The 21941-nt window shown below is 53.6% G+C and overlaps 1 protein-coding gene across 1 annotated transcript; it reads right to left on the minus strand.

The window, feature by feature from the left end:
• Positions 1 to 6163: 6163 nt before the first annotated feature.
• On the minus strand, positions 6164 to 20561 carry TRIM8 (tripartite motif containing 8). The gene is made up of 6 exons (XM_036265058.1): positions 19446 to 20561; positions 9968 to 10063; positions 9393 to 9626; positions 8342 to 8373; positions 8092 to 8207; positions 6164 to 7737 (listed from the first exon to the last, which is right to left on the minus strand). Exons 1-6 carry the CDS (start codon positions 20013 to 20015, stop codon positions 7130 to 7132), a joined length of 1656 nt encoding a protein of 551 aa, XP_036120951.1. The 5' UTR covers positions 20016 to 20561; the 3' UTR covers positions 6164 to 7129.
• Positions 20562 to 21941: the final 1380 nt, after the last annotated feature.

Consider the following 21941-nt stretch of genomic DNA (forward strand, 5'->3'; position numbering starts at 1 on the left):
TGCAGTTGAGAGAGAAAGAGAGAGTGCACACTTCATTTCCCCAGTTGGTGCTTTTGATTTCCTCTGAAGTATCTTGATTGCGGACGTACAATGGCATCTTGCTGCCAGTGCTCCCTCAGCAGCTTCTGGCTCTGAGCCGCCTCCTCCCCAGGGCCGGAGTTTTCTGCTGACTCCGGGGCCCATGGCTGGCTGGCAGGGAAGGAGAAGGCCTGATCTGGGCTTCCATCCCTTTGCCTGAGCAGCAGGACCTGCCACAGTTCTTCCTGGTCCTTGGGCTGGAGCCAGCTTGCCCCCTGCACCCCTACCTCCTCCCTCACTCGGATTTGCTGCTGCCTCCAAGCTGGCCACCATGTCCCCCCTGCCTGGCCACTCAACCCCCTTTGTTATGAAACACAGTTCTCCCACTCAGATGCCTTCAGAGGCCCTGCTGCTATGGGACACTCAAGGCCAAACTATTTATCCTGTCATTCAAGGCTCCTTTGATCTGACCCCAAACCTTTTCATAGACCTGTCAATCATGGACTCTCACACATACCCTGAGCTTCAGATGAGCTATCCTCTCTGTTCCCCAACCTCAACCCACAATTTTATTTCCCCACCTGGGCTCATAGCCACATCCTCCCTGCGATGTCTCCCTCCTCTTTTGTGCTTTTCTTACCACTTCTTCAGGCCATGATTCAAGTTCTGTCTCCTCAGGAAGATAGCCTGGTACCCTCTAGCCCACAGGGCTCCTCTCTATGAAATTCCCAGAGCCCTGACAACCTAGGCATTTGGCATTCGTTCATTCATTGTTCATTCACTCGTTTATTCAGCAAATCTCTCTTGAGCAGAGGCAAAGCACGTACAATGCTCATGCCCTGGCCCTGTTCCATCACGCCTTTCTGACCTCATCACTTACTGCTATGCCCCTCACTCACCCTTTCCAGCCACACTCACCCTCTTGCTGTTCCTGAAACAAGTGTCATCTGCCTCAGGTGACACTCCCTTCTTCCTGGAACACTCCTGCTCCAGAGAGCCCCAGTCCTTGCCTCCTCACAGTCTGGACTCTGCTCAATGTCATCTTCCCTGACCACTTTCCTATGTAAAAACTGCCATGCCCCCTCTCTGTCCTGACATGCCCTGCCCCCCGCACCTTGTTTTACTTCCTGCATAGTAATTATCAACAACTCACATTTATTGATTTATTGTTTGTTATCTCTCTCTTCCTCACTAAATTATCAACTCCAAGAAGGCAGTTTGTCAGTTTTGTTCACCAAAGTGTCCCCAACTTTGGAACAGTGCCCAGCATTAGAAGGACCTCAATAATTATTTGTTGAATGACTGAGTGAATGAATGGAACAGGTACTGTGCTAGGCTCTGAAAAATCAAAGATGACTAATATTTCATGTCTTCCAGAAATACACAGGCTAGTTGGGCATGAAGCTATGCAGTTTGTGACCTGTAAGTTAAAATACCAAGTAAGATCATTAAGTGCATGGGAGCTTAATGCACTTAACTAATTAAGTGCATTAATTGAACTTAATGCAATTGGCTCAAAAGAACATACACATTGTGATAGCTATCAATGCCCGAAAGCAGACCATGCCAGCACCAGACCTGGCACTTTACATGCACCATTTCATTATTCCTCATTCTGGAGAGGGTGGAGAGGGGTGCACAGGGGAGGCAAGACTCTAGGTAGACAATCAGGCAGAGGGATCAGAAGACCCACTAGGGCCTGAAACCACATGGGCTGCTGGAGGACTGACTCTAAGCATGCAATTTTGATGGGCGGAGCCCATGTAGCTGCAGCAGGTAGGGATGGCATTTGGTGTGGCTGGAGAGTCCCTATCTGTTAGACCTTGAGCAGCCAATTTGCATCGATGGTCCCTCCCTCCTCAGTGCCCTACAACATGGAGAGTGTCTGATGACAACACCCAATTGACAACCAGGGAGCCAGTGAATCGTATGTCAAATGACTAACCTTCTCAGTCCATGGGATGACACTCAATCCACTGAGCCACGCCAGCTGGACAACCAATTTTTGAAAAACTGGTCATGCCCTGGCCTGTGTGGTTCAGTGGATTGAGCATCGGCCTGTGTACTGAGTGATCTCTGGCTCTTTCCCGGCTCTGGTCAGGGTCTGTGTGGGAGGCAACCAATGGATGTGTCTCTCTCACATCAATGTTTCTCTCTCTCTCTCTCTTTCTCTCTCTCTCCATCCCTCCCTCTCTGCCACTATCTCTAAAAATCAAACAATATCCTTGGGTGAGGATTAACCCCAAAATAATCAATTAATTAATTAATTAAAATGAAAATGAAAAATAGTCACCTGTGGAGGAAACATTCAGACTCCCAGTGAAGAATTCTGGGTTCAGTCCAGCCGGGGTGGCTCAGTGGTTGAGCATCGATCCATGCACCAAGAGGTAGCAGGTTCGATTCCCGGTCATGACACATGCCCAGGTTGTGGATCAGATTCCCAGTGGGGAGCATGCAGGAGGTGGTCAATCGATCTTCTCTCTCATCGATGTTTCTATCTCTCTCTCTCCCTCTCACGTCCTCTCTCTCTAAAATCAATAAAGAGGGAAAAAAATTTGGGAAAAAAAAAAGAATTCTGGGTTCTGTCCATTGCCAAGTCCCTGCATCATAGATGCCAGGGACAGGAGATTTTAGGGAAGAAGCTCTGGGCTCTTGAAGGCTTCCCTCACGTAGGGGTATGATTCCCATACACAGTGGAGAATATGATTGAGACCAAAGCTCTATTCATGAGAATTCTATTTGTTATTTGTACAAGCTTTTACTGCATAAACAGCATCTTGAGGTTGTGAGTTCTCTGTCACTGGAGGAATTAAAGCAGAGGGTGAATACACCCTCCCCTGGAAGAGAAGAAAGCCTTTGGGGTGCAGGCGGAAAGAGGGGAGTGTTGGGAGAAGAGAGAGAGAGAAGCTGATGTTCCTAAGATCAGCCCCCTGCTGGTTCAGGTCTCTAGAGCCTCCCACCACTAGCTTCCTCTGCCCCACACTCAGATTTCTTTTCTATCCCCTCAACCTCCAGGGAAGTTTCTAAGATCTAGCCCTGAATCCCAGGTCCTTGCCTCCGCACTTTTGCTGAGTAGAGAAGGGGCAATCCAAGAGTGCCCTCAATTCCATTCCTTGCCCCTTTCACTCACAGAAAAGGGACTCCAAGGATTCTAGAACCAGTACTAGGATCCCTGTTTCTAGCGACCACTGTTTCAAAGCACGTCCAAGTAAGTTTTCCAAAATCATACAGAGAGATCCTCATTGTAGAAGAGGGGCTAAAATGTGGTGGGGTCTGTCCAGGGATACTCAGTAATCCTTTTCCACTTTCCTTTTTATCCCACAGCTCCAGTAAGAGCAACATTCCCCCTTTCTTTGTAGGCCTAGAGCTAGGTAAGACGTGACCTAGACACCCCCCCCCTCGCCCCCGCCCCCGCCCCCGCCCCCGCCTCCAGAATTTACAAGCTGAAGAGGTGGAGTAGGGAATCCCCCAGGGAGCCAGGTCTAGTTCTGAAAGTGTTCATCGGTTCTTCCCCACCCTCAGATGGGAGAAAATGAAGGTGTCTGAGGAAAGAGCATGGTGACAGCGATAGTAGCTGAGTGGGTGGGTGTGAACAGGGCCTGGAAGAGCCCAAAAGTGAGTTTAGAACGTGGGGTCTCGGCTTAGAAAGAGAGGCCTGGAGCACTGACTCAGCGACTTCATGGTTCAGGGTGTTCCTGGATGCCCCACCCGCCTCCGCCGCCCCCAGGGTGCCCTTTGAAGCCGGGAGGGGGCTTTGATCTGGGGTCTGCCGGGCTCTCAGCTGGCGGGCCCAGATGCGCGGGGGGAGGAGCGGAGGAGCCGACCAGCTCCCCCAGGCCTTGCCCTCCCCTGGCCCCCTGCACCGCGTCCTGGGCACAGACTGTTTCCGGCTGTTGCAAGGGGCACCCAAGCGCCCCCCCACACCGCCTTGCAGCTGTTCCCCAGCTGCCCAGCCCCACCCCAAAGACAGCTGGGAGAGAGGCTGGGGGCGGGGAGCACAGCGCAGCTGCTAGGCTCGGGGCAGGGACCCGGGAGGGCAGCGACATGAAAGAGCTAGGGCTAGCGGGGGTGGCTGGCTCAGGAAACCCCCCGGTGGTCGCCTTCCCGCCCCCCCCCACATCTGGGCCACAGGAGCCGCAATCCCCCCGGCCCCCCGCCTTCGGTGGGGTGGGGTGGACACGCTCCTAACACCCAGCCCTTCTCAGAAAGGTTCCTCTCTGGGGAAGGCAGGAGGGCATCGCCGGGGGTGTGAAAGCCGGTATCTCTGAGTCGTTAGCGAAATGAGGCACAAGGTGTGCCTGTGGGTGCAAGAGGTGCCTGAGTGTGCACACCAGTGCAGGGTGTGGAAGCTCCCCCCTACACATACACACAGCTTCTCCAGCAGGCCACGTCCTGGGGCAGCTTCAGCTCTTTCTGGGCCTCCTCTGCCCTGACCCTTTGGGGAGGTGGGTGACAGCTGCTCTGACAAAGCTGGGGACAGCTGGGTAGCTGGGGACAGCTGGATGGGGTTAGCCTCTCTGCTTCCCTGGCTACCCAGGCACCCCTAGGCCATACTCCAGGCAGCTGGCTGTTTTGCCCACAGCCTGAGTGTATAATTGTCTGGGGTAGGCTTTCAGAGCTGGAACCTGTGTGGGGGCTCAAGCCAATCCCACTGCCACCTGAGTCTCCTTCCATATCCCAATCTGATTGATGTACCTGGAGAAAGGAGCCCTCCCATCAGCTAAAACAAAACTAGGCCAAGTGGGAAAGAAACTGGACAGCTTTCTGTCTTGGCTTCCCACTCTTGGTACAGAAGATGTCCCAGGGTTCCTGACTAGACAAAGGGGCAGTGAGACAGGAACAGATTGAGTGGAGTTAAACTTCTGTCCACCACCACCTGCCTCCAGGCATCCTTCCACCCTGGGCTGGAAGGGTACTGTGCTCCAGCCATCTGCCCCCCTCTCTTTAGCCCTGAACAGGTGCACGGGAAGAGAAGGGGCAGGCTAGCTGTTGTCATCCTGCTCTTGGCTCTGGGCCACAGTAGGAATGGGGGAACAATGCAACAAGGGTCCACCCACCCCAGTCATTTTGTACTCCCATAGGAGGACAGAGGTACTTAGCAAGACCAAGACTGGTTTGGTCTGGCCAGGCAATTGGCCTATGTCCTCCAATCTGGGTCCCTTTTTTTCTAAGAGGGGTGACTAGGAATCAGTGTGGCTTGGACCCCTGGCACAGGACTTATACATGGCTTATTCTAGGCTTCCTGGGCAGGGTGCACTCAAGCCAATTCTACCTCAGAAGCTACTATATGGAAGGGTACAGGCTGCTTTACGACCCAAGCAGATCCATGGTGTCAGGCAACAAACCAGAGATCTTTTTAAAAGAGGTCAGCTCCCTTGCAGAAGGCCTTTGGTGTGCCCCATACCCTCCTTCCATCCCAGGGGTCCCTCTGGCAAGCAGGACCCTGGACAGTCCCTCATGGCTGCACTTCTGAAACCCAAGGATCTGTCAGGATTACTGGGGAGTTAAAAGTACAGATTCCTGGGATCTCAGTGATTCCCACTGAGTCTAATTGGGGCTCCAGGAATCAGCCTTTTAGTAAGCTCCCAAGACGTGCTAGACTGAGCTCTGCCAAAGGAAATAGAAGTAGGATGTATTTTTCACTTTGCTATTCTACTTCCATGCCTCCCAGAGCCAAAGATTCTCCTGCTGCTCTTCTTCCACCAAAGGTAGCATGAGGGGCAAGGCCCAATTAGACTAAATTTCAAGACAGGGTCTTGCTCTGCTCAAGTAGTGCCTAGCACTTAGCAAGTGCTCAATAAATATTTGTAAACGAAAAGGAGGTCAACTTTGCAAGACTCATAGCAAAGTGTTTCTTCCTTTATTTATCCTAGCTAAAAGCATGTTAGCAGAACCTCAAAGAGATGCCAGGGCCCATGCAGCAGAGAGTTGGGCCTGCAAGACCCTCAGCAAATATTACCCAAATAAACCCAAGGCTGAATATAGTTAGTGCCTTACGGGTTGACATTCACAGGCCTAGAACAGGCTAGACCCAGAAGAGAATCAAGGGAAGGAGGGCGGGGCTTTTATTCCTAGAGGGCCCATACCAGTGCCTGAAGACCCCAGGCCTAAGGGAGATGGGGTTAAGAGGCTGCGAGGCAGGGAGTGGGACTGCGCCATTATGTTTATTAGAAGTCGGATTTCGATGTGTGCTCTAGACAGATTACAGAATAAATACCTGCGCCTTGAGAACAGGAAGTCCACGATTCATACAAAGTGCTCACTACAGGAAGTTGCTGTGTCAAAATCCAGGCAAGGACCCAACTCAGGGCAGCCCCTCCTTCTCCACTGACCTCAACAAGGGCTGTGCTATGTTTTTTTATTTAATTATTTTTTTATTTCTCTTTATTATTATTAATATTATTATTATTTGCTTTTGCTGTGGTCACTATTATTGGCAAAGTTCTTTTTTCCCTTTCCTGGACATGGGGTTCCTGTCTGTAAGATTCCACTCTGAGGCTGAAGGTGCCAAAAGCTGCTTGAGAAGTGGCCTTTGAACTCCATCTGGGAGGATGGTGAGAAGAAAAAAGCAGGAGAAATCATTCTTGGTTTAAAAAAAATTAAAAAACAAAAGCCCCACAATCTACAGGCCATTCCTTACTCAGTCAGTGATCAAACTGCCCAAAAGAAAAACAAGAGAAGCAGGCCAGTGGGCACTGGTCCTTCTTCCCAGGGCTGGGTGAGGAGTTTGCCCCCCACCACACCCCCAAGGCTTTAGGGAAAGCTGAGGCTCCTTCCAGCCATGGGGGTGGGAAGGGGAGGAAGAAAAAAAGAGAGACAGAGAGAGAGCTCAGAGCCTTGAGGAAGATGCTTTCCCAACTCCAGGGCCACCTGCGGCCCCGGCCCAGGCCAGTTCCCACTGTCACCTCCGCGTCCAGAGATTCATTAAAAAAAAAAAAAAAAGAAAACAAAGCCCAAAACAAAACAAAATCCAAAAGGACAAGACTTGGGGGAATGAAGGAGGAAGGGAAGGAGGACAGGAAGGTAGAAGGGCAGGTCTCTGGATGCATAATTCCCGAGCCACTGGGGGCTGGGGGGGAAGATTCCCCAGCGCCCCGCTGCCCGCGTGGCGTTAGCTCGTCACGTAGTGTTTGGTGGACGGCTGCCCATACACCCTGTAGAAATCCTGGTGGCCAGGCTGCTGGGAGGCGTCGAGCCAGTCTCTGACCGCCAGGCCAGGAAGGGACTGGGGGACGGAGGGTGTGGGTGGGAGCGGGTGTGAGTACTCCTGCGAGGGCACTGTCCAGGGAAAATGGCCGGAGCGGGGGTAGGGCTGGTGGCCGCCATGGTTGGCCACGGAAGAACAGTAACAGTTGTCCACAGAACAGACGAGAATCTTGCGGCCGCCATACTGGGGGAGCATGGGCTGCTGGGCGCCAGAGCCATTGGGATACTGCGATGGGGGAAACACAGGACTTGAGTGCACTGGTTGGGCACCGCCTGGCAGGGCCACCAAGTGCTGCGTGGAGCTGCAGGGCCCCAGGGGCTGCCCTGACTGGCCCTCTCCGCTGGCTGTGCCCGCTGCCCCATACTGGCTGCCCACAGGGCCCGACGACGTCTCTAGGAAACTGGCCTCAGGGAAGGCCATTGAGTGCTTGCGCTTTTCCGCCCCAGAGCTGCTCACGCCACAAGGGTACAGGGGGACGCTTTGCAGGAAGGGCACCGGTGTGCTGAAGGGGCCTGTGGAGAGTTTGGGACAAAAGACACTGAAATTCATATCCGAAACAACCAGACCTCCTCTTCCCTGGGACCTTTCTCATCTATAGGACCAAGACTACATCATACATCAGTTTGGTCCATGTTCTCTTATCCATTAGCGGGTACTCATACTATTATTATTCCCATTTTACAGCTAAAGAAAGGCTCAGGGAGGTAACATGGCTTGCCCAAAGTCCCACTTCTAGAAGTGGCAAAGCCAGGACATGAAGGTTAGACCTACCTAACTAGGCCATGCTGCCTATCAGAGGGAAGGCTCTGGCATATACCCCTGCCCAAAGAGCTCTCTCCCTTCCATTGAGGACCCCCCATCCTCACCTTCTAGCATCTTCCGAAGCTGCTTCTCCTTCTTGGCCACCTCATTCAGGAAGAGCTTGGAGTTCAGGTGGCCGATCTTAGGGGGAGAAAGGCTGCTGCCCGTGCAGGTCTGGGTCCTGGGGGCAGTGGACGGGGCATCTGCTGTGAGGAGGTATCACCAGTGAGCCCGCCCTACCTCCCCCTGTGTGGGCCTGGCCCTCTCTACCCTCCCAAGATGTGTTCCCCTGAGGGCCTATGACCATCTGCTCACCTGTCCATTAGGATTTTCACAGACTTGGTGTTCTAGGGAAAGAGAAAAGTTTTAGTCAGTGGAAAAAGCAGAATGGGAGGGGGGGAGACAAAAGCTGCCCCTCTCTCCCTCCCCCTAGGCAGGGCTGACCTTAGCTGCAGTGTGGCCAGGTGATGGAAGGATAGTGGTGGTGTCTCCATTTTTAAAGATAAGAATAGCTAACATTTATTGAGCACTTAGTATCTGACAGACAACACTGCAAGTGATTGTTATACATCCATCATTTTATCCACACAACTACCCTAGGAGGAAGGTTCTGCAGGCACTCAATCCTCTATCTGAAATCTTTGGGGTCAGATGAGTTTTGGAAAGTAGAATTATTTGGATTTCAGAAGGGAAATATAGTACCTGTACCATATATTACATATCACCCCCAGTAGGTACCATAATCCAATATATCAATGTTTCTGTAGCAAAATGTTTGAATATTTGGACCAGGTTAGATAAATAAAGACCACAAATTGCCAATAGCAGTTCAGGTAAATTTTTGCTGTTAAATGAGTTGCCAGAATTTTCTTCTTTGAGTTTGCAAAGATTTTTAAAATTTGAAACTGTATTATCAATCTCATTTTATAGGTGAGAGAACTGAGGCATAGGGAACATATGTGACTTGCCCAAGGTCACAAAGCTGGAAAGAATAGGGTGGTTCCAAAGCCCTGTGAGCACACTGTGGAGAAAATTGGTTGGGGAATAAAGAACTGCAGACTCCAATTTAAGAATGTCCTGCCCTGGCCAGTTTGGCTCAGCGGTTAGAGCGTTGGCCTGCGGTCCGGAGAGACCCGGGTTCGGTTCCCGCAAAGGGCACGTACTTCGGTTGCAGTTTGTCCCCGGCCCTGGTTGGTCGTGCGGGTGGCAGCCACTCGATGTGTCCCTTCACGTCGATGTTTCTCTCTCTCTCTTCCTTCCTCTCTCTCCCTCCCACTCTATCTGTACAAAAAATGGAAAAATATCCTCGGGTGAGGATAAAAAAAAATAAAAAATAAAAAATAAGAATGTCCTGGGCCCAGCCCACCTTCATGAAGCTGACATCCTCTGTTTTATCGAAGAGCAGCTGCAAGGAGCCCAGCAGCTTCTTGGCCTCCTGCATGCGTTCCCCAAGGTGCAGCGCCTGCGCTGCGTTCTCACTGCAGAACTTGGCCTGGGCCTTGTCCAGAACCTCCACTGTCTGCCCCAGGTCTTCATCCAGCAGCTGGTGCAGCTTCTCATACTGCAGCCGCACTTCTTCCTTCAGTTGGCTCACCTTCTCCTGCAGGCACAGGGGGCAAGAGTGGGCAGGCAGTTGAGCACTGGGGACCTCTGGCTGCCACTTCTGCCTGTCACACATCCTAAATGGTAGAGTATGGGACCCCAACCCAGGCTGTCCAGGGTTTCCAAGGGCAAGGCTGACCTGCTGGTAGCACAGGGTTCTGTGCCAACTACCCCTGGCACCAGCAGCGCTCATCTACTAATAGTTCACTGAATGACTGACCAAAGGGTTCTCCTGGCACCGAGTTGACCACGCAACCGATCCTAGCTCCAGGAAGGAACCAGCCCAAGGCCCTGCACCCAAGCCGCCCCACCCCACATCATGAGCTTGGGCTTAGTTACCTCCACCAGGCGCTTGTCTGACTCAAGTTTGTACAGCTGGTCCTCAATGTCCTGCTCTCGCTCCTCCAGCCGGTCCTGCTGCTTCATCAGCATCTTCTGCAGGGGCGGTTAAGACAAGGGCCTCAGAGGGGGCTGCAGCTCCACCCCTTACCAAGGATGGGTGAGCATCAACCTTGCCCCTATAGAACAGACTCATCTTATAAGATCCTTTGACCCAGATGACCTAAAATTTCTGTCATCCAACCTCTTCTGGCCCTCATGCAATCCCAGGGGCCTGGTTGGTGACAACTGTCTGGCCAGCCTGTTCCCAGGAAAAGAAAACCTGCAACAACTTCTCACACATACCTAAACCATGAGCTTTCCGATGGCAGGGTTAGGCCAGCCTCTGTTCTAAGCACCTCCCCTCCCAAGATGAACCTAATCATGCCAATAATGTTATAAGTATTATTATCCTCAGTTCAGGGAAGAGGAAACCAGGGAGGTTAAGTAATTCATTCAAAGTACACAGCATGTAAGTGGCAGAGCTGGAATAAAAACCTAGATGATCTGGTAGTAGGGTCTGTTATTTTTAAATTTAATTAATTTGTAAAACAATAGTTTATTGATTTTTAGAGAGAGGAAGGGATTGAACCTGCAACCCAGGCATGTGTGCTGAGGGATTTGAACTGTTAACCCTTCGGTACCCGGGACCACGCTCAACCAACTGAGCCACTCCGGCCAGGCAGTAGGGTCTGTTCTTATCCAAGTCATGCTGCCTCTCTCTGAGAACCCTGTCTTAGAGATGAATACTCTAAGATGCAGAGGGTCAAACAACCTTACACTTGGGAGCATCAAGCCAGACATGGTCACCCTTGTTCTTGATGCTGAGAGTTAGGCCTCTCAAGTCCTTGCTAGCTGCCTCAGCCTCTTAGTTGGGCCCAGGTGGAAAGGAGACACTGGCTCTCTTAAGACCTGAGGTGAGTTTGCTGGAAGGTGCTGGACCAAGCTGCTCATTTTAGCCCTTAATGTCCTACCCTCTACAACCATATCTTCCCAGCCCTGCCCATCCCAGCTGCTCCATCTACCCTGTCATCCCCCCTCACCAGACAGGGTCTTGCTTCTGCTCAAGAACCCTCAATGCCTCACTCTTTCCAAAAACTCAGCATGATAATGAAGGCTCTCTTAAGACCTGATAGTATCCTGTCCCCAATACTCTGCACATTTGAATTCCCTGCACCCTATGGATGGTTTTCTGCAGTCCACAGTGCCTCTTTCCTCTCCCTTTTTTTTTTTCTTTTCCTTTATTGATTTTACAGAGAGGAAGGGAGGGGGAAAGAAAACTAGAAACATAGATGAGAGAGAACATCAACTGGCCACCTCCTGCATGCCCCCCACTGGGGATCAGGCCCACAACCTGGGCATGTGTCCTGACTGGGAATCGAACCATTGACCTCTTGGTGCATGGGTCGACCCTCAACCTCTGAGCCACACTGGCCGGACCCCTCTGCTTGACTTTACTTCAAGGCTCAACCTAAGGCCCCATCTTCTAAGAAACTTTTCATGGCCCCTGCTCAGAGTTTGTGCAGGTTCCTCCCTGTCCTGGCCATGCAGTGGCTGTCACATTCTGCCCTCCCTCTATAGCTGTGCTGTCCAATATGGTAGCCACTAGTCACATGTGACTATTTAAATTTAATTTAAAAAAATGAAATTAAACATCAGTTCTTCAGTCAAACCAACCTCAGTTTAAGTGCTCAGTAGCTGCCTGTAGCTACTGGCTAATGTATTGAAAATTAAAGATACAAGACATGCCATCATACTGAAAAGATCTCCAGTATACACTATTGTGTATTTTGTCTCACAAACCATGGTTTGATCGCCTTACAAAATTCAGGGCCCCTTGAAAATAGGGCTTTGCTGCTTTTCCCACCTCCCTTCTGAGCCAGGCCACACAAAGGCCCCAAGCACCCTACAGATGTATAACATGTTGACTGCATAAACCCATGGGTCTTACACATAAAATATGGTTTTAAAAGCAAATTGCACAGAGCTTAACTCACAGTGAGTGTCCATTCAACAAAGAATTATTATTTTTCTTCCTCTGTGTGGGTCTCAGAATGATCCTAAAGTTTGACCCTATGACTCCCACCCACACCCAGCTGGCTTCCCAAGCTGCTACCAGTATCTTTCTCACTCTCCCAACCCATTTTACATATGAGGAAAACAAGGCCAATAAGGAGTTCAGTGATTCTTTTTGTGTTGGTGGCTAAACAAAACACCAGGACCCTGAGGAGAGGAGGAGGTGGGGATGAGGCTCATAGCTAAGCTGGGGAAGCCTGGGGAACACCCCCCACACACACTTTAACCTTTCAATGACCTCTAAGAACTAGCCTCAGGAGACCTTGCCCTGCCCCCAGCACCTTGCCCTTCCAGAAGGCTCCCCACCTCAGCCCAACATGCACAGGGATCTATCTGTTGCCAATCTGAGATTCAGCATGTTAGAAACGCTGCTAGGTGGGGGGCACGAATAGAAGTTATGAATACTCCCCACTTGTGAATCTTGCCACAGTTATGTGAAGAGGGCAGGCAGCACTTTGCAGTATTGCCCAGATACATGTATACAACTGCGCGCACACACACACACACACACACACACACACAAACTGCCGCTGGGGCCTTGCGAATACCTCATGCACAGTGTTGTACCAGCTGCACATGTACTTGCATCCAACCCTCTGTAGGGTGAAAGCCGGACCTCCCGAAGGCCCCAGACAATTGAGGGAGGCCGCCATAGAGGCAAGGTGGTCAGGACAGCCTCTCAGGAACATTATGCCATTTTACCTCCCCTGTAGCAACTGACCCTCAGAATTTTGCCTACTGGCTACCTTGTACCCACACTCGGGTGGACAGCTCCCTGCCCCCCATCGCATCTCAGACACCAGGCCACTCATGCCTTCCCAATGCCCTGGATATCTGAAAGCCCAGGTCCCATGCAATACCCCTCTACCCCCTGCCACACAATCTGTGCACCACAGACTCCCTGCTCAAACCCACCAGTATCTGATTACGGGTGTACCTGGGGCTGAGTCCCCAAATGGGGGAGGAAAGGGCAGTGGCAGGTGAGTTCCCAGCTGTTTCCCTCCGAGGATAGGAATGGGGCTGCTCTACTGCACTCCTCCAGACCAGTGAGAAGCCCCTTCCCTGCCCCCAAAACCCCTTCAAGGAATTCATGGCTGACCCCTCAGGGTAGAGCCAAGGGAGGCACCTCCTGTCCAGTACTGGGGGAAACTCAGCCCTTTCTCTTCTTCTAGGCTTTTCTCAGAGCAGCATTTTCACCCTGGGACCCGGCAGCATCTTCCCTTAGCTTTACCAGCCTCAGGTCCTGGTTCCTGCCTGCCCAGAGCCCTCTGAAGTGGGAGCCCAGTCCAGGCCTAGCAAAGGCAGTGCCACACTCCCTAGTAGGTGGCTGGGGTTTTCATTCCCCCTCCCCCAGTTTAGAGGCTCCTGGGCCCCAGTCTCTGCTGCAGGGGGAAGAGAGGGGGCCCATGCTGGACAGCTCACTTTTATAGGGATTGCTCTCCCTGGGGCCAGGTGGTCTTAATCCTGCCACAGACAACACCTGGGGAATGTAGGGAGTTGAGGGGGACTACTGCCACCTCAAGCACTGGGAAATTGGGAGGATGGAGGGAAATTTCCACTTGCTGCCCCTTCATTACCCCTCACCTTGGTTACACCAGACGCCTGAATCAGGCTGCTGAGAAGCTAGAAGATAGGGAGCAGAGGAAGCAAGGCCTGGACCCCTTTCCACTACCAGCAGCCTCCTTTCCATCCCAACCCCCAGGGAATTGCTGAGAGCTGAGACCCCACTGCCCATCTGGGAAAAACACACAGCTGAGATAGGACCAGATTTCCCACCTTGATTCAGAGCAAGGACTCTCAATGTGGGGTGGGGGGGGCACTTTACAAACTGCTCCCAGGCCACAGTAAGTCACCTGGACTGCGGCACACCTCAAGGTGCAGGAGCAGAGCAAAGTGGGGAACCACGGTCTAGAATAGAAGCATGTGAGGGAACAGGCTTTCAGCAGGAGGAGGGGCGATGTGAGGCCCAGCCCCACTCAGCAGCCGCTGGCCCAGATGGGACCAGCTCACTCCTGTCCCTGTCCCTGAGGACCTAAGGCCTTCCATGTCTGCTTCTGAATCTGTGAGGGCAAAAGCATCAGGAAGGCTTGAGGACACTTTATTTCCATTTTTCCAAGGCCCCAGAATATCCTGCTTCTCACACCTGTCACCCAGCACTCTAGACTCTGACATGAACAGCTCTCTCTGATGCCTCTCCCAACCGGAAGAAGGGACAATTGTAAGCCCCTTACATTCCTGCCCTGGGAAAGCCTCATATCCCTCTAGAGCCTGACTGGCCAGGCCCAGCTGCCAATTTTGGTGCCAGACTGGACTGGGCAGACAGGTGAGGTTGTGGGGACTCTAGGCTGTATAAAAGTTAATAAATAATAATGAAACCCACAAGTCAACCTTGAAGAGAAGCAAGGTCAGGAGGGAACAGGGCCCCAGGGGCTGGGCCAGAGGCAGGCCCGAGGTTTTCAGACAAAGCCAGGGCTGGGTCTAGCAGCCCTTGTGGTGGGAGGGTGGGGGGCAGGAAGAGGGAGCTAAGCCACTCAAGACCCCTGCCCAGATAACTCTCAGGCCAGCTCCAGCTCTGGCTGCAACCCCTGCTCCAAAGCTACCCTATCCTAACCTCTTCCTCTGCACCCAAACCTACCCCCGACTCTCCCACTTAAGACCTCATCCCAGGAGTATGTTAGCTTCCTGTCTCCCTGAACCACAGCACTCTGCCCTTGTTTCAGAGCAGCTGTTGCCTCTCCTAGATGCTTCTTTCCATGCCTCAGCTCCTGCCTTGGGCTATCTTGTGAACCCCCAGGTTGGGGCAACCACAGACCCTGAGAGAAGAGGTTACAGGGCAGGAGCCAGGGCAAGGAGAGAGACAGCACCTGGGAGCAAGCCCCAGCAGACCCCAGAGAGGGTTTCCCAGCTGCAGAGTCAAATTAGCTTTTACCAGGCAGAGAGCAGCACTCTGGGGCAGCAGAACAAAGAGGAGAGAGAGAAAGCCCCCCTTTGTCTGGGTTTGAATGCCAGTCCAGGAAGGAAGGCTTTCCCAGAGCCAGCGATGAGGCCAACCAGGCCCGCCTGCTCAGTCCAGGGTAGGGGCCCAGGCGGGGCTCACCTTCTTCCTATGCCCACCCAGAGTGCCCCTAAGGCAGCATTGCAGGATCCATCCAGGCTGCTACCTCTGATACTGCCACAGGCAACAAGCTCACACTAAAGTGAATCCCATCTTCCCCTTCCCTCCCCAATTCCTACCCCACCAGGTGAGAAAGCTGCACAAGATTCATAATCACCAACGACAGCCTTGAGCAGGCAGCACACTGGCAGTCCTGCTGACCATCACGCACATACACTCAACTTCACCTCACAAGTGTATAGCATGCTTTCTCTCTCACGCACATCTTTCTGACCCCACACCACACATACATAATTAGACAACTACATAATTAAGTCAGTCACTCACATTATACCTTCTCAGAGATGTACAACCAGACATGCTGGCTACACACACACCTGCAGACTGATACGAATGCACAGCCACCCAGAGAGCAGGAGGCAGAGGAATCAATAAGGCGTGCACGATAGGCGCCCGGCTGTGTCAGCAGTATCTTGGGGTGGAGATGGCAGGGTGGGCCTCTGCCTGGGGTCTATGGAGGAAGGCCAAACCAGTCTCCCTTCTGTTCAGACTCAGGATGGTTAAGGAAGAGGCAGTTTTATGACCTTCACACCTTGAATACACACAGCCTCCTCACCCCAGCTCCCACCCTGCCATAGGAGTGCGGTGGGGGAGGAGGCAGCAGTGGGCTCTGCACTGCCTGAGTGGGCTAGACCAGGGCAGTCCTCACTCCTACAGCCTACCTGACACAGACACATGGTGTAGAGACCCAGGATTCCCTCTAGGGTCCCATGCAACCCCTCCAGCCAAAGGCAAGGTAGCAGCAGAGTAACCTCACCTCAAGCAGCTGGAAACCCCAAACTGGCCCAAGCATCCAGGCAAGGAACATTTCCAGCCTTGATCTGGGGTCCTAGGAATGACACAGAAGCATAACTATGACCTGAAAAAACACACACATACACCTTGCATAGCCCCTCACACACATAACTGGGTTATCTTTCTATCTTGATGGGGTCATGAGAAAGAGGTGCTCCCAGCTCATACCAGTCCCCTGTTGATCAGAGAAACCCCTAAACCTAGGGGCTGAAAGAGGGTTTGAACACCAAGGTTGTCTGGCTTGAGCCTACCTAAAAGTCTTAATCTTAGGACCTTAGCCTCCTATAGCCCCAAGGGAGAAGATAGTAAAGGTCTAGGCCAGTGGTTCTCAACCTGTGGGTCGCGACCCTTTTGGGAATCGAACAACTCTTTCACAGGGGTCACCTAAGACATAACAGTAGCAAAATTACAGTTATGAAGTAGCAACGAAAATAATTTTATGGTTGGAGGTCACCACAACATGAGGAATTGTACTAAAGGGTCGCGGCATTAGGAAGGTTGAAAACCACTGGTCTAGACACACTCCAGAGAGTGGCCTCTGGGGCCCATGCAGTGGGCAACCAGGCCTCAGGGCAATGTGGCCTACACACTGGCTTCCCAAGGGCAGAGTAGGCCACTGACTTCACAGGCCTGACTCTAAAATCCCCTGCTAGTCCCCAATACTGAATGAAGACCCTACTTGCCTTCCTGCTAGGCCCTGCTCCATGCCTGGCCCATGCACGTGTAAGTGCTCTTGAATAAGTAGGGGCCACCAGGGAGAGGTTGATCAGGGTTTTCTAGTTCTAGCCAACAGGGCATTTTAGCAGCCGCCCCCTCCCCTCTCCTGGGAGGACAGAAGCACAAGAAGCAGAGCTACATTTTAAGGAATGTGCTAGGTCTCTATGCTTCTGCTCCTATCCAGGAGAATATTCTGTTGCCCTAATCCATGGTACTATCAGAGGTCCTTTAGGACTAATTCCCAAAAGAAGAGGCCCAGGAAAAAGCCCCTCTCCCTGTGGCCCAGAGAGGATGGAGAGTGAAATAGGTTCTTCCATTCAGGTGCCCCACCCCCCTCCCCGCAGGGTGGGGCCCCCCCCTTCTTCCACATTCAGTAAGTCCAACTCATACTGAATGTGGTTAGCCTACTGAAGGGTTTTCAACTCCAGTACCCTAAGGCACCAGAAAGAATCCTGAGGGCCTAGAGTGGGGGAGTTGGAGGGGGTTGAAGGGGATGAAACTCATGCTGGGGGGCACAGATGCTGAGCAAACAGAATTGCACATCTGGCCCCATGCAACCTACTACTTCTGAGCCTGCCCACACCAGGAACAGGAACTAACACACACACACACACACACACACACACACACACCTACTGACAAAGTTCAGGCTGCTCCCATCCAGTTCCTCCCAAGAGCTGGGGATCTGGGGCTTGCTGGAAGGAACCCCAGGGTGAACTCTGCGTGCATGCCCCACCCCTCCCCCACCACAACTACACAACCAGGAGACAGGTGCCTTTGAGGGTAAGACAGAGTCTCAAAGACACAAACACAGACACATATCTAGAGCTACCTTCCTACTACCAAGTTAGGTACAATTATGTTTTCTCCTTGACACAAATTAAAGACACCCCTAGCACTCAGAGACACAGCTAAGAGCAAAACCCCAGGTGGAGGCACACACACACACTCATCACCCTGTTTGCTGCCTCCTCCTCTGTTCCTTTCAGCCACATCTTGGTTTTTCCCCTCCTCTCACTTTCCACTGCCAATCCCAGGACTGAGAACTGGACAGCCCTCTTTCTCCTGCCTCTGCCCTTTCCCAGCCTCCTCCCCCAAGCCCTTCCATCTTTATTAATAGCAGCAGCTTCCCAATACTGGGGAAAGTCTGGGCTCTGTCTGCCCTGGGGCTCATCTGCTTCCCCTAGGCTTCTGCCTTTTCTAACCCTAGGGAGGGAGGGGGAAATGGCTTCTCTCTCCACCCCCCAGACTTCCTTTAAGAAACCAGAGGCCCTGTACTGGCACAAAAACCAAGAGCTAGCCCATCAGATTGGAAACTAATTATATAGCAAATTTTATTTGTTGTCCCTGCCCTCAGCCTGTGGCAGCCCTCCTGCCTTTTGTTAGTTGTCTGTGTATGTTTTTTAATGGCTAAACAGTGACTCATTCTGACTGGTCCCTCCAAAGGAAACAGCCCCTGTCTACAACCATCCCCTGCTCCCTGCTTCCTCATACCCAAGCTCCCCACTGGCCTCAACTAGCCTCCAGGGGCCCCCACCCAGAAACACTCCCAGTCCTACCAAAGCCCAACCTCACCCCCAGGCCCCAAGCTGGGCTTCTGAAATGGCTCAGACAGTCTCAGGCCAACCCCCTTCCTTTGGTATGACTCAACCCTGAAAGCCAGGGGACCAGGGAGGGACCTAGGAGGAGCCCCCCTCCACGGAAGGGTACGGAAGTATTGCCTCAGTCCAGCTCCAAAGCCAGGCCCAGAGGCCTGAGGGGGAAGGCGGTTTTGACATTGGCCGCTGCTGCAGGGTGTATACAATGGGAGGGGATGTGGTTCCGTAATCACTCAGCAGGCAACCCAGGGGAGCCAGCTGCCTGAAACCAGATTGTAAGGCGGCTCAACCTTAAACCCACAGGATTCTTTTTCCATCTTCTACTTCCCCTCCCCAAATGTGGGAGGGCTGTGATACAGGGCTGGGCTCAGAGCAAAGGGCTCAGGGTGATGAAGACACATACTTTAAGGTTTATTCATGCAGCAGCGTTCAACACACAGGCACACAGAGGGCAGCGATTCTCACATATGGAGAGTGGGCTATCTGGTATAATCCAAACGGTTGAGACACTGTCCCATGATACCACTGGCTGTCCAGGGCTTGTCCACACAGATACTCGGAATTCTGCTCTCCCTCCCGGAAGCTCCCCACCACCCCCTAATGTGTTTCCAGTAGGGCTTGAAACTAACATGGCTGCTTTTGTTTACTTCCTCATTGGTATGCCAACATCATGGATCATGTCAGCCACAGCAGCGGCACCAGGACACTCACTCATTACATAAACAGCTGCTGGAGATGCAGAACCTGGGTCACTGCCTTGGTGACTTCCTGTAGGGCTTACAGAAACAAGGCCGGGGGAGGGAACTGTGCGGAAAAACGGAAAAGCAACACCCAAACTCTACCTCTGACAGCCTCAAACCTCAGTTCTATAAATGACTCACAAGATGAGCACTCTGAGCACAGGTGCAGGAATGTATTAAGTAGTCATAGGGGACCCCCTCTTCCCGGAACCTTGCTCCCAAACCTTCGTAGTATTAGAATTTGGAAGGGAGCCTCTGGCCTGATGTCACAAGTCACCCTGTCTGGATGGGTGGTCCCCGGGAGGTAGGAGGTATGTGTGCGAGTGTATGGTACTTGCCCGGATCTCATTCCTCCGGATCTCCACGTCGCACACCGAGTGTCCCTGATGCGCACCGCTGTAGTAGCAGCAATACTGGCACACGGCCACCTGCTCGGCCTCACAGTGGTAGAGGCGGTAGGCGTTGTGCTGCGGGCAGCTCCAGGCCCGCACGTCGTCCGCCTCCACCAGGAGGTGCCCGCGGGCGGTGGAGGGCTGCTGCAGGTGCGTCTGCACGTGGGACTGGCAGCAGGGCGCCTCGCAGCGCAGGCAGACCTTCTGTGCAGGCAGCGGGGGGCCTCGGCGGCAGAACACGCAGTGCAGCGCCGTGGGAGGCTTCTCCACGTGCAGGGCGTTGAACTTCTCCACAATGTTGGTGAGCTTCAGATTCTTCTCCAGGCCGGGCTTCTGGTTGTAGGCCTGGTTGCACTCCGGGCAGCGCACCAGGCCGCTGTCCTTGGCCCACGCCTCGCCGATGCATCCCCGGCAGAAGTTGTGTTTGCACGGCAATTGCACCGGCTCCACGAAGACATGCAGGCAGATGGGACAGATGAGTTCCTCCTCGAAACAGTTCTTCCAATTCTCCGCCATGGCGGCTGCGGGCAGGGGGCCCGGATAGGCCTTCCCAACTCCCCAACCTTGGGGGTCCGGCCGGTACCGCTGCAGGCCCACAGAGCCCGGAGCTCCGGCCCCAGGAGTCCCCGACAGTCGCTCAGTCACCAGCGCCTTCCGCGCGCCCGCCCCCCAGAGGGAGCCTTGGTCCTCACGTCGCGCGCGCAGCCGGTTGCGTTTTCTCCTCCCGAGCGCCTAGCGGGAGGTGGCGGACTGCGCCAGGGCCGCAGCCGGGGCACCAGCCCTGGAGGGGAGCGCCGGAGTCCAAATTCCATATAAGAGGCCGCCTCCCTGTCTGCGCGGCTAGGGCAGCAACTGCCCGCGGCCTGGGTTTGGCGCCCCAGCTGACATTGGGGCGCGCCCCACGGCAAACAGAGTCCGGGAACCGCACACTTCCTCTAGCGACGACGGCAGCGGCAATGGTGGCTCCCTCCCAGCTCGCCTGCGCCGCGCTTCCCTCGCCTCGTCCAGGGTCCGAGGGCCGGGGGAGCAAGTGCGGCCGCGCGAGGGCTGTTAGATCCGGACCCGGCGGGCAAGGCGAGCCGGCGGTCTCCGGGCGGTGGCGCGGGCGCCCCCCGGCTCGCCGGCCGTCTGCGGGTACGGGCTGCTGGGCGCAGGCGGGCCGACTCCGGGACGCTGCGTGCGCGCAGGGGCAGTCATTCAGATGAAATTCCAGTCCCCGGCCAGAGACACCAACCCGCCTCTGCCTTCCTCCTCCCTTCACAAATAGAAACGGAAGGGGGAGGGAGAGAAGTGGGGAAAAAAAAAAAGAAGCCAACCAGAAAGGGAGGGAGGAGAAGCCCCGGCGGTGCTCCGGCCTGACCTCCTCGTCGCTACTTCAGCGCTCCCCCGAGGCCCAGCGCCGGGCGCCCCCGCCGCGGAAAGACCCCGCTCTGCGTCTCCGCGCTGGGCGGGCGCCTCGGCTCTGCCGAGAAAACAAGGATTGATCAAACTAGAAAGGAATTTTTCTCAACTGCTAATGAACTGGAGGCTCGGCTCCCGTCCCTCCCCTCCCCTCCCCCCGGCCTGGCCCTCCCCCTTCGCCACCCCAGCCTCACCCCCCCCCACCCCACTTTCTTTTCTTCTCGGCCTCTGCTCTGGTCTGGAAGGCTCCGGGGCTGCGGTGTAGTCGGAGCCAGCCCGCGGCGGCAGGGCCGGGCCAAGCCAGCCGGGCCAGGCTGCCTCCCTCAGCACCCAGCCATCTTGGGCTCCTGCGGCCGCGGCCCGGGCGCTCACTTGAGGGTCCTGCAACGTTTCTCTCTCTCTCTCTCTCTCTCTCTCTCTCTCCCCCCCTTCTCTCTCCTCTCTTCTCTCTCCCTTCCTCCCTCTCTCTTCTTTTTTAAGGGGAGAGCTGGCGGCTTCCCTCAAATTAGGAGAGAGAGAGGGGAGAAAATGCCAAGTCCCGATTTCTCTCCACCTCTGCTCCACCCACCCCAGTCCTTTCCAAAAAATAAAAAAAGATTAGAATTGGAAGAAGTCGGCAGAAAGGCGAGCGCAGGCGGCCCCCGGCTGCTGCCCAGGCGACGCGTCCGGGGCGGGCCCGCGCCAGTCGCTCCGTCGGTGGGTCCGTTTGTCCTCCCGCAGCTTCTCAACTGAGGGGAGGGCACTCTGGGCAGGGTCTCCGCAGCGGCTGTCGCCTCAGAGCTTTATCCTCAGATCAAAAAAAAAAAAAAAAAAAAGGAAGGGAAAAAAAACCCAACCCCAACACTCTCATCACAGCCACCTTCAGCCATCTTGCGCGTATTATTATTATTTTAGGAATAATCTGTTTAATAAAAATAGCTGAGTCTCTAACCCCCTCCCCCGCATTCTGGGCTCCCCACCCCCTTTTTAATGATAATCTCGATAATAAAAATGATCTGCGGGCCGGGCAGTCCGCGGCAGCCTTTTCCTGCCTCGGCTCGC

This window comes from Molossus molossus, unplaced genomic scaffold, assembly GCF_014108415.1.
Source record: "Molossus molossus isolate mMolMol1 unplaced genomic scaffold, mMolMol1.p scaffold_m16_p_17, whole genome shotgun sequence".
Taxonomy (NCBI): Eukaryota; Metazoa; Chordata; class Mammalia; order Chiroptera; family Molossidae; genus Molossus; species Molossus molossus.